The sequence below is a fragment of the Oryzias melastigma genome, linkage group LG13 (genome assembly GCF_002922805.2).
Source record: "Oryzias melastigma strain HK-1 linkage group LG13, ASM292280v2, whole genome shotgun sequence".
In the NCBI taxonomy this organism is placed as follows: domain Eukaryota; kingdom Metazoa; phylum Chordata; class Actinopteri; order Beloniformes; family Adrianichthyidae; genus Oryzias; species Oryzias melastigma.
In genome coordinates this window covers 7,513,277-7,527,921 of record NC_050524.1, presented here as the reverse complement: position 1 = coordinate 7,527,921, position 14,645 = coordinate 7,513,277, and the positions used below count along the sequence as shown (strand labels likewise).

At 36.2% G+C, this 14,645-nt stretch overlaps 1 protein-coding gene across 1 annotated transcript; it reads left to right on the top strand.

Annotated features, from left to right (window-relative positions):
• Positions 1–722: 722 nt before the first annotated feature.
• Positions 723–14,645, top strand: LOC112149982 (prolylcarboxypeptidase (angiotensinase C)). The gene is made up of 9 exons (XM_024278013.2): positions 723–1,952; positions 5,878–6,018; positions 6,090–6,191; positions 6,279–6,451; positions 6,610–6,767; positions 8,052–8,224; positions 11,165–11,332; positions 11,409–11,596; positions 13,774–14,645. The coding sequence occupies exons 1-9, from the start codon at positions 1,806–1,808 to the stop codon at positions 14,003–14,005; spliced, it is 1,482 nt and encodes a 493-aa protein (XP_024133781.1). The 5' UTR covers positions 723–1,805; the 3' UTR covers positions 14,006–14,645.

The window sequence follows — 14,645 nt, the reverse complement described above, 5'->3', positions numbered from 1 at the left end:
TCTGACTGTAATTGAGCAAAATTATTTATGTAACCTTTACTCAGTTCTATATACTTGCTTCTCATATTTTACTTTTTGCAACAAATTTTACTCAACGGCAATTTTCTATCACCATACTAGACCGTTTCCTCTCAGTGGGATCAATAAAGTTTTATTCTGTTCTATGCATTTTACCTTCAGTAGATTTACAATTTAGGCCTGCATCTGATATTCTTACTCCTATGAAGCCAAAAACTGCTCATAATAAAGTGAATAAATTTAAATTTCTAATTTAAATGCATCAATAAAGTACCTTCTGATTATATAAAATGAGCATTAAATGATGAAATAGACTGAACAAAAAGAACATATAATAATATATTTATTATTATTTACTTTACACTCTGCTTTGAAATGAAGTTTTTTGTGTTTTTAAAGCATTTTATTAGAGTTTATTATGACAAAAAAGTTTTTTATTGAATTATGAAATTTTTTGGGGTTACTTTTTGACTATTTATTTTCTTCTAAAACTTTTAGGGATGTATTACTGAGATGCATCGAAACTTTACTTCAAGCATTGTATTGCTCATCTTTAGCAGCTGCATGAATGAATCAGAATACCTGCAAAAACACCAACATTTTGAAATATGGAGAGATATTATAAACAGACAGAAAACTAAAAATGGTGTGCTGAAACAACATTCACTTTACACACGAAAAAAAAGATAAAACACTTTATTGGTGTTATTGCAAATATGTGAAGCCTTAAATATTGGCATTTGTTTTGCCCAATTTGCACAATATCTGGGCATGTTTAAAAAAAACAAAACTGTTTTTTAATTCTGTATGTCAGTGAAAGCTTTACTCCCAAAAGGACAGTAAACAATAGGATGTTAATTTTTATTTAGTTATACCAAAAAATATTTAAATATCTAAATAAAATTGTAATTAGAAAATTGATTTGTGTTTTCTTTCCCTGATTTATTTTGACCTGAAAGTCAGAAATTCTGACCTTTACTTGATTTTCATGTTTTTTTTTTTTTCTTTACTCAATTATTCTTCTGATAAAACGCTTTTTAATAATAAACTTTTTACTTTTTTTTGCAAAATTATTTTGAATACTTTTCTGGGGAATAATTTTAGGCTCTTATTTTTTCAAAACATGTTACCGGAAGTGGTTGAAATTACGCGAGACTACAGTGTCCGAGCGCGAGACTTACCTTGTGTCGGGATGCTAGCAAGTTTATCACATTGAAAACATTTAAGCAGGGAGAGAAACAATGTGGGTTATGTTTAAATTGAGATACAGAGTCGTTTATATCTTTTTAAAAATATTTTTGACCAATTAGGAACCAATTTAATATTTTTTTGTAGATATTGGCCGTCGTTTTGTGGTTTAGCTACATATTTTTGAATAAGGTACTTATCTGGAACCGGAGTTCAAACCGGTTAAAAATGTGTAGAGGAACATACGGGTATTTCTGCTTCTATCTTCTCTCTGATAAATATGCGAAGCGTACTCCATCTCCCATCAGCCTTTGCGGGATATTTACAGTAGTAAGCGTCTGCTGTATACATCGCCCGACTGTCAGCTGAATGCAGCTGTTCAAAGTTGTTGCCTTCCAGAGGAAGTTTAAACCAGACTGCCGCGGACTGCCCCGTTTCTAATTCAGAATTTAGGCAACTCCTCCTTGGATCCGCTGACAGAAGAATCTCACTTCCTCTTTTACATTTTAAACTCCTTCTGAGTGCGAATTCTGCTGAGATCATGCGACCGTGATCACTCTCCGTGGAGTATTTGCTCGTGGACTGACAGCAGCTGAAGGATGGCCACAGTTACCTGCTTTATAACGTTAAGTTTGGCGTGTTTGCACGTGACTGCCCTTAAATCACAACTTTTCACCAGATTGGGTGACCTGAGCTATTCATCTGAGCCTCCCATCACCTATGAAACCTTCTATTTTAACCAAAAGGTAAGATAAATATGTCACTTTATTGCTTTTTAAAACTACCATGTATTTTTTTGCTATTGTTTTTCTTACTGGCTCACTTCCCTTTAATTTATTCTCTTTCACTTTTCTTTTAATGGTTGAGTAATTGCAAAACTGAGCTGAATATATGAGAAATTATCCATCTATTAAAATCCACTTCTCTGATTTATTTATGTTATTTATATTATTTATGTTGTTAAGCTTTATCTAAAAGCTGCTTTATCTAAAATCCCCATAATTCCATTTAGGTTTTAAGTGTTGAGTCTGCAGACAATAGGTGTTTTCCTATGGCTTCCTGTAGTGAAGGGAAAGCCATCACAATCAGCGCCGCTCCTGCAGCCATATCTACAACCATCCGTCCTGGCTGTCCGCCTAAAGAGGTCTCCGGGGCCCAGTGAATACGAAACGCTTGTACCTCAGGGGGGTTTGAAAGATCTCCATTCAGCTCTTGTTCTCTCCTTTTATTGTTACTTCATGGGGGATTCGGATTGCGCTTTTGAGCGCCGTGTGGTGGTACCTAACGCATCGTCTGGTTTAGTCAAAACATGGAGCATGACTCCAACATCTGTCCTGGAAAATGATCTAAGGGTACAAGAGAAGCTATACAAAAAAGGACACGCCACTTTAGACTTCAATGGATTGTTTTTATGCAGTTATAACTTGGTTTGACAATTCGTCTCTTCTTGTTTTGTGTTGCGTTTTGTTAACTATCAAACATTCTCCATCTGTTTCTGTGTCTTTATAGCAGTTTAAGCATCCAGATGGGTGTTTTTTATATCCCACAAAGCTGGTTTCAGTCTCACAACTCACTTCTACTTCAGTTCACTTGCAACCTTTTGTCTCACATTTTGGGATCCCTTTTTATTGTCTTAAAACACGTCTTTGCACTTCATGTTCATGCTAAATACATGTATGTATAAGTTAATGGGTTAAATCAGGGGTCTGCAGCCTGAGAGTCTGGAGCCACGTGACTTTTTTTTAGCCCAACATTGCGACTCGTTCACTAAAGAAAAATAAAGTTTGTCATTTTTAAAAGTAACTGTAAAGAAAAGAGTAAGTAGTAGTAAAGTAAGCAAACTCAATTTATTTACAATCAGCTGAAGGATAGTATGTATTGCTCCACGATTTCATTTTAGTCAGTTAAATTTATGAATTTAAATGAACCACAATCGGTCAAATAAAATGTTGAAAATGATTTTGTGCTGTTACTTTTACTCCATTTGTTGCCTTGAGATGATCCCTTGTGGCACATGGTGTCTTTTATTTTGAAAGGAAATCCCTTGAACCTCTGTCAAAAGTTATAAAATATTTTGTATTTTTAAGAAAAGTCAATTTTCTCTATATGTTTTATTCATGCAAAAAAAAAAGTTTCTTTCTATTTATCACAATGGTAACAATAACATAAATACAAAGCAGTGCTTTCTTTTTCTAAATTCTGGGTCGTGCTTGTTGAAAAGGATCCTAATGGCTCTTTAAGTGTTGCAGACCTCAGCGCTGAACAGTTTCTGAATAAAGCGGATCAATAATACAAGTCAGTAAGAATGAAATTTCACCTTCAAAATTATAAAACACATTCAAGACTACATTCAAGATCTTTCTCCTCATCAGTATAAATCTAATGTTGGACCTACTGTGAATCTACGACATAGAATCAACATTAATATTTTTGATAAATAAACAGATCAATTTGTTTTTACATCCATGATTTCAAAAATGGGTAATTTTACACAATAAAACTCACTTTTTTTTAAATAAAAAAATAAATATGAGAAAAAAATCATAAAATTATGAAGAAAAAGCCAACATTTTACAAGAATAAAGACATATAATTATTGGTAGGGGGGAAAGGGAAGATTTTACAAGAATACAATAAAAAAAGTTATGGTTTTAAAATTTTTTACTAGAAAAAAATAATTTAAAACAATAAAATAAATAAATATGAAAAATAAGTCATAAAATATTTTTTTGTAAAGTAAAATAATAAATTCATAGCTTTAATCATTTTTGTGTTTGGATCAGTTTTGACCCAAACACAATATAAGGGTTAAAAAGTCCTAATTTTCCAAGCAAAAAACCCATGCCTTAAAAAACAAAAAAAAAAAAAACACATTTTTAAAACAAAGTTACATGTCCAAGGCAGATTCAGTGAGTTTCTTGAGCAGCATGATGTCCTGCAAAATAAATGAAACGGCTAATCTTTGATTGTTTTTTTTGTTTTTGATCGTCATTTTAAAAGCCAAATTTAGCCTTTTATTGAAAAAATATTTTTTGTTTTAAAGTGCAACATTTTTATCAAACTGTTACAACTGTAGTAAAAGTTAGACTTTTACTCATAATTTTCTGAATTTAGTCTCCTATATTTGTTCATTTTTTCCCTTTTTGTTGGCCCTAGTACTCCGCCGTACTTCCCTGGTACTATAGATACGGTGATTATTGTTTATGCTCTGAGCCGTGTTTGGATTTGAGGACAATGCTCCACACCTGTTCCAGCCCACAGCATCCTGTCTAATCAAGCTGACAAGACCCAGACCGTTTCCTGCCTCATTACTCTCCCAGACTCATCTCAACCATTTCTGTTTGCTCGCCAAAAAACAAAAAAACAAAAAATGCTTCCCTTTCATGATCACAACAAATAAAACCTTGTGTCACTCGAAGGGAAAAATCAGCAGTGCATAATCAATCGATCACCTTTTTTTTTTGTGTGAGGAAAAATCATAAAAAGCCTCCAGGAAATCCTCTTGACTGCCCTCTGTCTCCAGACAATGAATGGAAGTGTCCTCCTGCATCCTTCAGCTTTAAGTACCTGCATTTCCCAGCAGGCTGTGCTGCAGTGGCTCCCGTCTCCTTGCAGCTTCTGCATGCACATTGACCTGCAAAGAGCTGCAGATTCATTAAAGCTGAATGTAGCGGATGTGTTGTTTGCTGTAGCCACATGGTGGCGCTACATATTAGAGTGTGGATGTTATGAAACCAGTTGTAGTCACATGCATACTAATTGAAATCTTTCTGAAACAACATTCTTACTCGTTATTTTTTTTCCACCATCAATTAAAAAATATTTATAATTTATAGGAGAGTAATGCTGTTCTTTTGTATTTATTTACACAAAAATTACAATTTCATTTTTCAAATTTTGGTGTTTATGATTACAAATATTCTGTCCTGCCAAAGTGAATTTGTTCTTTAGCTGTCTCATGGTGGCCTCAGGCTGAAAGCTTTGCCAAAAGCGAAGGAGTCGAGGCCTGAATGAACACATTGAGGGCCCCACATCTTGTTGCTGTCATTGGCTGGTAAAAATGCTGCCTCTTTTGTATCTTCCAAGTAGGGAAGAGAGCAGCAGTGGGCAAAAACAAAACAGAAACTCTCTTTTTCCCCCTTTTTCTTGTTTTGCATGAAGCGTTGGGGCTGTTTTAAGGGGTTGGACGACTCTGAGGCCTCACGCGGTCATCTTCTCTGTGAAGCGCTTGTTTCGTCCCGTCTTTTGTTCTGTCAAAAACACAGGAAATGGGCTCGGAAAAAGTGGGAGAATCCAGAATCCTTCAGACTTCATCAAAGGATATTTCAGAGATCATCCCAACTGGAACTAATGTGGCATCCCTCAATGATGCCTCCAGTGATTTTAATACAAATTGGGGCTAATTACCCAAAAATCCAAACATCAGCACTTTTTTTTTTTAAAGTTTATGGAACCATGAACAAACGTGGACGCTTTGAATATTTTGGAAGATATGAAAAACAAAATTTTCTTGATAAATTATGAAAGATAATAAATAACTCTTGAGTTAACCCTTTGCAAAATGTACGGTAGTACACTTCAAGTGTATTACACGGTAGTACACTTGAAGGGTAGAAAGCGCTATACAAGTATACGCCATTTACCATTTAAATCCAATTTGATCTTTTGCAGATTGATCACTTTGGATTCCTTGAGGACGGCACTTTCAAACAAAGGTACCTTGTGGCAGACAAACACTGGCAGCAGCCTGACGGACCCATTTTGTTCTACACTGGAAATGAAGGCGACATCACCTGGTTTTGCAACAACACTGTAAATACCCAGCTAGTCGAGTCATGTTGTACATGGAAGACCTCTTTAATCTGCTGGTGCTCTCTCCTCAGGGATTCATGTGGGAAATCGCCGAAGACTTGGGCGCCATGCTGGTTTTTGCAGAACACCGTTACTACGGAGAGTCCCTTCCATTTGGACAAGACTCCTACAGTGTATGTGAAGATAGAGGAGTGTACACAAACATGTACACAGATGATTACATTTTAAAATCTTTGTTCAATCCCCTTTTTTCCCTGCAGGACAGCAAACACCTGAACTACTTGACCTCAGAGCAAGCGCTTGCAGATTTCGCCGTTCTCATTCAAAGTCTGAAGAGCAAAATGCCGGAGAGCCCCGTCATCTCCGTCGGAGGCTCCTATGGAGGGATGCTCTCCGCCTGGCTCAGGATGAAATACCCGAATGTAGTTGTCGGGTAGCGTAACCAATCAAACGTTTTTAGCTAAATTAAAAGTCAAATGTTTTTCCCCGTATCCACCCGTAAGGGTAGTTGTGACCAAGCATTTATGCTTTTGAGTATCCACATGTCATTTGATCTGCCTCCAGAGTAAACTGTTGATTCTTGTGTTTCAGAGCTCTGGCAGCCTCTGCACCGATATGGCAGTTCCCCCGGATGGTGGGGTGTGGAGATTTCTACAAAATAGTAACACAAGATTTTGCCAAAAGTGGCCAAAACTGCGCCGCAAACATCCGCAGCTCCTGGAAGGCTATAAATAACATCTCCTCCACAGGTGAGGCCAAACATCATCTCATTCGTGGAAATGTTCTGTTGTAAAAACGTGCTTAAACGATCAGATATTTCTGTAATCCAGATACTAATGTAAGATTTAATAATGCATCAAAAGAGGAGCAGATTTTTAACTGACTCACACCTGCAGCTGTCGCTCCCTTAATGCTCATTTAAATTATATTTATGTGGCTCTTTTGCATATTAAGGAACATTACAGTTTCATAAAACCTAATCTGCTGGAGTTATTGTGCAGATAGTATTTTAAAAATGAGTTAAAACCACAATAGAAATTCTTAAACAGGAATGTTTGAAGTTGAGTTGAATAAAACCCCCCAAAAAATGAAGTCTTAAGGAGTCCAAAAACAGAGAAATTATTACGTTTGGGATAATAAATATTTGTGTTTATTAATTAGTTTTACATGTATTATTTACATATGTATATCAGTTGTTATTTTATAGATAAAAAAAGGTAATCTAAATATTTTTAGACATGAGGAGAAATTAATTTTGTTATATAAAATAATGTCAAATAAAATATATATATTTTTCATCCTTGTATCTCATTTAAAATGAAAGGAAAACATATTATATATATAATATACCTAAATCTAAACATATATTGAAACTCTGTTGTTTCCCGATCATTTTGTTTATTCTGAATATGATCAGCGCTTTAGATTTCAAGCTTATTATTCCAGATAAATACTCTACTAGAAGTCTGCATATCATGAAAGGATCTCCAGAAATAATGAGCAGAAGGCGTAAAAAAACAGTTCAGTTAAGCTAAGATAACGAAGCTAAGCTAGCGACGTTCACCGATTCCAACTTTTGGGATAAATAACTATTAAAAAACATTTTAGACTGACAGGAAGTGTCTCTATTGGGCTATGATGATGAATATTTATGAGTTACAAACATAAACACTGATCATCATATTGATTTTACAAGAACAATAAAAAACATGAAGATATGAATCTCATCTGATCAAAAATGTTCAATAGTTTTGGAGATTCTAAAGCTTCAGTCACCAAACTTTCTTATATGACTAATTATTTACTATTTTTACTACATAATAGTTAACTGTTTTTCTAGTTAATAGTTGCACTATTTGTGCTTTATTATTTAAGCTACATCACAGAAATGCTGTTCAGGCGTTAAATAATAAAACAAGGTTAATAAAAGAAAATGAAACAGATCTGTTTATTAAATTTGCTCATTTTTTCAATGTGTTACAAAGTATATCAAGTATCGAATAATTTGTCTTTTTTTCTCTCTCCTGTTCCAGCGTCTGGACTTCAGTGGTTGTCTGAAGAGTTCAGTTTATGCTCGCCGCTCAAAGCTAAGACCGACGCCGTCGTCTTTAAGAGCTGGCTTCAGGAGACGTGGGTGAATCTGGCCATGGTGGACTATCCCTATGAAGCCAGCTTCCTGCAGCCGCTTCCTGCATGGCCAATCCAGGTAAACTCAAGCATCACATTTACAGGTTGAAAACTTTCCTATCAGCTTTCTGAGGGGTTGAAACCCCACTTTGATCATCTTTTGATCTATTTTGAAGATCTTTTAATTATGATTATATCACTTTTAGCCCAAATCAAAAACCCGGGTTATTTTTCATGACAGTTTTTATAGAGCAGCAGAAGTTCATTAGAAATTTGACTCATAGTTGTGGGTGGAATCATTGGAACTCCGTCCCCACTTCCTGTCACCAGCTTACACGCTCTCCTGCTAGCTTATTGCTATCCAGGTCAGACGAGGAAAACAAAGATTTTCTACATCACATCTACTATCTTTTTCTAACGGCATTTTCTTGTCTGCTCCTGATTCACGATTTGAATAAAGAAAAAACTCTTTTTCTACGCGTATGTCCTCCATCATCAAAAGAGAAAGCTACAAGAACACCTTAAAAACACTATTTTACATGAGTTTTTATAGTCTTCAGTGGTTAAATCGACGAGGACCGGCATCTCCTTAATGAACGTGCGACTCGGCCGATTGTGTTACAAGTGTTTGTTGTGCTCCTTCCTTTTGTTTACAGCAACCTTTAACACGCGTCATAAATATTCATCAGCTTCTTTGAGAGTGAAAGTATTCTTTAGATAAGCAGCAACAAGCGAGACTCAGTTCCTTCGCTTGTCTCGCACCGACCCTCCTTTCAGCTGCACGCTCTGTCAGATCTGTGAGGTGTTCCTGTCGGGAGGAAAAGGTGGTATCCTGAGAGAACTCTCCTCCGTAAACGACAGCGCGCCGCGAGATTTCTGTTAGCCTTGAAGAGCTGGTGAAATAAATAAGTCGCTTGTTAACTTTTATATAAATTCCTCTGAGTTTTGTTTAATGTGAAAACGCTGAGGTGCATCCTGGTTAATAAACGCTCTTTTTTTGTTCTTGTTTTTATGTTTTTTTTGGCTGCTTACCTTTAATGTATGCGACCCCTATGGGTGGTTTAAGCAGTTTAGGCTGTTGGGAGCAAAAAGGAGCTTTTTCTGTAATGACAAAGCTAATGTGATTATCTGAGTGAGTGTGAGAACGGGGTATTGAGGGCTTAGAGGAGGGAAATCTGTTGGCACAGATGAATGTATAAGCCTAATCCTATCTGAAAAGTAAGGAGAAGATGCTTTGGAGCTATTGCAGTGTTTTTGGGGTGTTTTTTTTTTTTTTGTTGTTTTTTCCACAGTATAAATCTTTGCTTGGACGTGTCTGTGGCCCTCCTCATCCATCGGCCACCAACTCCTCCCCGCTCCAGAGACAAAAGCCTTAGTAACAAACTCCACGCTGGTGCAGCTCCCCTCCAACCCTCCAAACAACAGAGCCCAGTTTGTCCGCTTCACAAAAGCGCCGAAACGACCGCCGCCGCCGCCGCCAAATCGGCATCCATAACAACACAGGAAAATGAAACAGGAGCTGAAACGCAAATATTTATCATTCACACTATTAATTCTAAGGAAATCGGTCACAGTTGAACAAAAAAAACGGCGTTTATAAGATTTATAAATCAATTTGGCTTCTCAAATGAATGCAAGGTATTTTTTTTCTTCTGCTGCCAAGATCGGAGCGATAAATTCAAGTTCATTCCAGGGGAATTTCTTATGCAAATCAGGCGCCACAACGTTTTATGTGGAAAAACACTTTATGGGCCACAAGAAAGGAGGTAATCGCCAGCCTTGTAAACAACTTTGATCTAAAGGTGCTGCTTATCAAAGACCCACTCCCATGAAAATGAGGTTTTTAACATCTTCTCTGGGCATTTTTTGAGTTTTTTAAAAATCAAATCACTGTGAATCAGGAGCAAACAAAAAATGCACTTTGAATAAAGTCTCTTTTGTGATGCAGTAAACACACTGGGTGGACCACAAGTTCTGTTCTGATGGATTCACTTGTAGACGACTAGTAGTTCAATTTCTCCTCGTGTCTCATTTCCTCCTCCTTAGATTCTCATCTCTTTTTTCTGCTTCATCCCAGCCTCACAAATCTAATTTATTTTTTACTATCTTGTTTTTGTATAGAATAGTGTATATCAGCATATACATTATAGTGTTAATAAGAAGTTTGTAGTCAGTATTAATGGATTGCTCTGAAGTGTTCCTATTTTTTATGTGTTAAATTACAACACTAAGAACCTGTCTTTGTTTTGTTTTGTTTTTCTTTCCTAAATGTTCTTAATTTTTATCTTAACTTTGAGGTGAAAAATTAAAGTTGGAAGTCTGTTAAGAAAACCAAAACTGAATAAAACCTCCTTTTAAGTTGTATTTTTGTACTTTACTGTGCCACAATGTCACAACTTTTAACAAAAATTAGGCTATTAGGTTAAAAATATTTGCAATTAATTAGAGTAATTAATTACAAATCATAATTAATTAATAATACAAAAAATATCACATGAGAGCACTAATGAAATCTGAATGTTGGAATGGTTGCTATATGTGTGTCTTTTCACTGGATGAAGAAGATTAAAATAATATGTTTATTCGCTTTCATATAGTATGCCTTTATTCAGAAAAGGAGATCAGAAGAAACAAAACAGATTAAAACACTAAGATAAAAAAAGAAGTATTCATCACTTTAAACAACATAAACATTTGTACTAATTTCAGCTGGAAACAAAACAAAAACAAATCCTGGAATTGTTTTCCAGTTTTATGTCCTTAAACTTTGCATCTGCAGTGGGGGGTGGGGGGTTGTTACTCGTTGCCAACAGTCCCGCCCACAAAGGTGGATTTCTAATGAACTCCTGCCGCTCTACAGAAACTATGTCCTAGAAAACAACAGTTTTTTTGGCTAATAGTGACATAATCATGATTAAAAAATCCCATCGCCAACGCCTTTATAATAGATGAAGAGGGGTGGGACTTGAATGGATTCAGAGGCTCACCTGAAGTTTACCTGCTTTTCCTCGTTTTGAAGGTGGTGTGCAAGCATCTTACTTTTGATTCCAAAGTGTCCGACTACGATCTGCTGCACGGGGTCTCCCAAGCAGCTAAAGTCTACTATAACTACACTGGAAGCTCCTCCTGTCTCAACACGTCCCAGACAGCGACCAGCAGCCTCGGGGCTCTCGGCTGGACCTACCAGGTCTGAGAGGAGCCCCGATTGTTGAATAAAGATGAATGAAATACGAGGGTTTAATCGAACGTGCTCTCCATGACAGGCCTGCACGGAGATGGTGATGCCCATGTGCACAGATGGGGTGCAGGACATGTTCGAGCCCGAAGACTGGAGCTTCCAGGCCTTTTCTGATGAATGCTACGGCATGTTCGGCATCCGGCCGCGGGAAGACTGGGCCGGCACGCTTTACGGGGGCAAAGACATTTCCTCTCATAGCAACATCATCTTCAGGTACTCAACACTTCTCAGATGGACGCAGAAAAGGGTTTTTTAATCAGCTTTTCTCAATAATATGGAGATAGTGCATCAAAAAGTGAATTTTGGACTCTTGAGAAACATTTATGGGTTTATACTTCACTTCCAGGACACTAAACGAGGACTTTGTCCTTTTTTAGTAGAGGTAGAGGAACACTTAAATGAACTCTAAAGTATCTTTTAAAAGCGTTTTTGAACGCTCGTTTAGCCCACAATGTTATACTATACGAAGCAGGGAGGGGCTTCTCCTTCTTTTGCTACTGTTTACTGACGCACGTTCACTACCTACTGTTGGAAGAGTCTTGGCGCTCAATGTCAAAGTGATGCAAATCTGGCTCCAGACCTTTTCTTTCACACTCTATTCTGATTTATGAAAGATTCGGCGTCATATCATTCTGATGATTCTGGCTGGACCCAAACCGTAATTATGAATTCCTCCTTCATGATCGATTTTCAGATGTTTCTGTGAATTTAAAGTGACGCCGTCCACACATCACTACCAAATCTGAGCACCTGACTGGTCAAAGTTGGACCTGGTTTAACTTGCGTTCTTTTTTATATTTAGTTTTTATAAAACGAGGTGAGATATTAAGAATGTGTTCTTATTTACAGTAAAGACCTGTGAGGTGGAGAAATGCAAAGGTAGATAAAAGCACATTAGAATATGTTCAACAATTTACATCAGGAATTCTATTCAGTCACAAATAATTCTGTACAGACATCCACGATGCACTCTGTACATTCATTAAAAGGGTTTTAAAAGCTCAGATTGATACAAAGATGCTTATTTTTAGTAATACTTTTGAAGGTCATTCCAGTCGTTTGCGGCTGCATACGGGAAAGATAATTCTCCATATTTTGATCTTATTTTAGGAACATTAAGCATTATAACGGTGGGCGAGCATGTGCCATAGGGAGTCAGAGGTTGTTGCATATGGCAAAGATAGTGAGGAGACAGATCTTCAATGGCTGCAGGTTTCGTGTGTACAGTCCAAAAATGGTCATTAAAATTTGTGTAGCAATATGAGTATTTTTGGGATGTGAAAGCTTTAAATGTGTGTTTACATCGACTTTTCTCTGGAAAAGTAACTTTAAACATGTCTTGGTTCAGACGACTTGGACTTGTGCGAGGTGACTTGTAAGGCAATAAACAGCAGATTCTATTGGATTTACAAAGAGAACATTTTAGGGATAGATGTTAAATACAAATAAGAGAAAAAAGATAATACTGTTGGTATGTAAAAAAAAAAACATTTTGAATCTGTTATGGTACAAAAGAGTTCTCCTCTTGTCTTGTTGGAGAAGAAATGAGAACAAAACATTTAGGTGGTCCACAAAACTGTCAAGAAGAAAAATCACAAAGATGTTTGAAAATTTTATTATTTTATTTTTTGAGTTTAGGAAGAATTTAAGATTATTTGTCTTTACCAATGGTATTGATCTATTTAAAAAATGACCTGATTGATCACATATTTGGGTTGTGACTAATCAGTATTAATTGTGATTAATCGCAATGTTTTACGGCGTAAATTTTTATGACAATGTGCAGATTTTGAACAAAAAAGGCCAGAGAGAAAATATTATCTGAAATGTTTAAATGAGTTAACATCACATCAACAGTAAGAGAAGCAGAAATCTAAAGAGTTTTATGTCTGCAGTATTACACAAGGAAAACAAAGATGCTGACATGAGAACAAACATTGTTTTTCTGCACTTTAAATGTTCCGGTTGAATACTTGATTCTGATTGGCTGCTGGGTGTGGATGCACACCTAAAAACGACTGTCGGAGGTGAAGCAGAATACAGTTATCGTTATTTGGCGTTATTAAATCATAACGCGCTATTTTTTTAAATTGATTTTTTTTTAATTGATTAAATTGATTAACAGCTCTAGTTATTACAGACTCAATTTGGCAAATTAAAAGTAGTTTAAAGAGCAAAAATTGGTCAAAATCTGACATTAAATTTCAATCCAAAATCCATAAAAATATGAAGCATTTAAAAAAATAAATAAAAAAAAAACAGTAAATTAGATAGTGAAGAATCTGACAGAACAAACTTAATCCATAGACTACGCAATAGATCTAAGAAAAAGGATTACTACATTTTACAAATTTTGCTCTTTTCACACACGCCTCCGCTGCTGTTTTCAGTAATGGAGGCTTGGATCCGTGGTCGTCTGGGGGGGTGACGTATAACATCACAGATTCTCTGGTTTCCATCATGATCCCTGACGGCGCTCATCACCTGGACCTCCGCTACAGCACCAGCCTGGACCCGCCGTCCGTGCGCTCCGCCCGGGCGCTGGAGCTGAAGTATTTCCAGGAGTGGATCGAGAAGGCCAAGACGAGATCTGGACAAACCGGTTCAGAAAACCAGCTTTAATCAACCTGACTGGAATATTTTGATTCTATCAGACTCCAAAGTTTGTCAAAGGTTTGATCTGTTTGAAGTTATGGTTTCTGTGGAAGGAAAACTTTAGTTTACACTCCAATTTTTTAATGCCAAACTGCACTATTTCAAAGAAGTTCTGCCTCGAATACCAAAAAATGTTTGTTGCTGATGAGTTTTCATGAAAATAATCAAACTGATTTCAAAGAAAGAACAAATTACTTTCAGTTGCTTCAGATTTTTTTCCAAATAATGTCTAACTTTTTCAGGGTGTTTAAGCTTTATTTTGATAAAATATCCAAAAAGTTGATTGAGCTCATTCATGTCGGCTTCCAGCTGCTCTCCTCCATGTGTGATTGTTTTTCTACGATTATTAAAGATTGTCAAACCTAAATTAGTCTCAGGAGAATCACCTGCTACCAAATGTCAAACTTGCATGTGTTTCAGAAACAATAAAAAAAAACTTAACTGAAGAAAACTTTAACTCCATTTTTTTATTGCCATCCTCTTTTTCTGAAAGGTTTTAGTTAAAAACCCTAAAACATATTTTCCTCTTTGGCATTTTTTCAATTGAATCATTGTTGTTATACTATAAAGAAAAAAAGATTTTTAAAGTTCACTTTAAATAAGCAAA

Coding starts and splice junctions, on each gene's coding strand:
- LOC112149982 (XM_024278013.2), top strand. CDS start 1,806: ATGGCCACAGTTACCTGCTTTATAACGTTAAGTTTGGCGTGTTTGCAC. Junction 6,192..6,278: donor TTGGACAAGACTCCTACAGT/GTATGTGAAGAT, acceptor TTTTCCCTGCAG/GACAGCAAACACCTGAACTA. Junction 6,452..6,609: donor TACCCGAATGTAGTTGTCGG/GTAGCGTAACCA, acceptor CTTGTGTTTCAG/AGCTCTGGCAGCCTCTGCAC.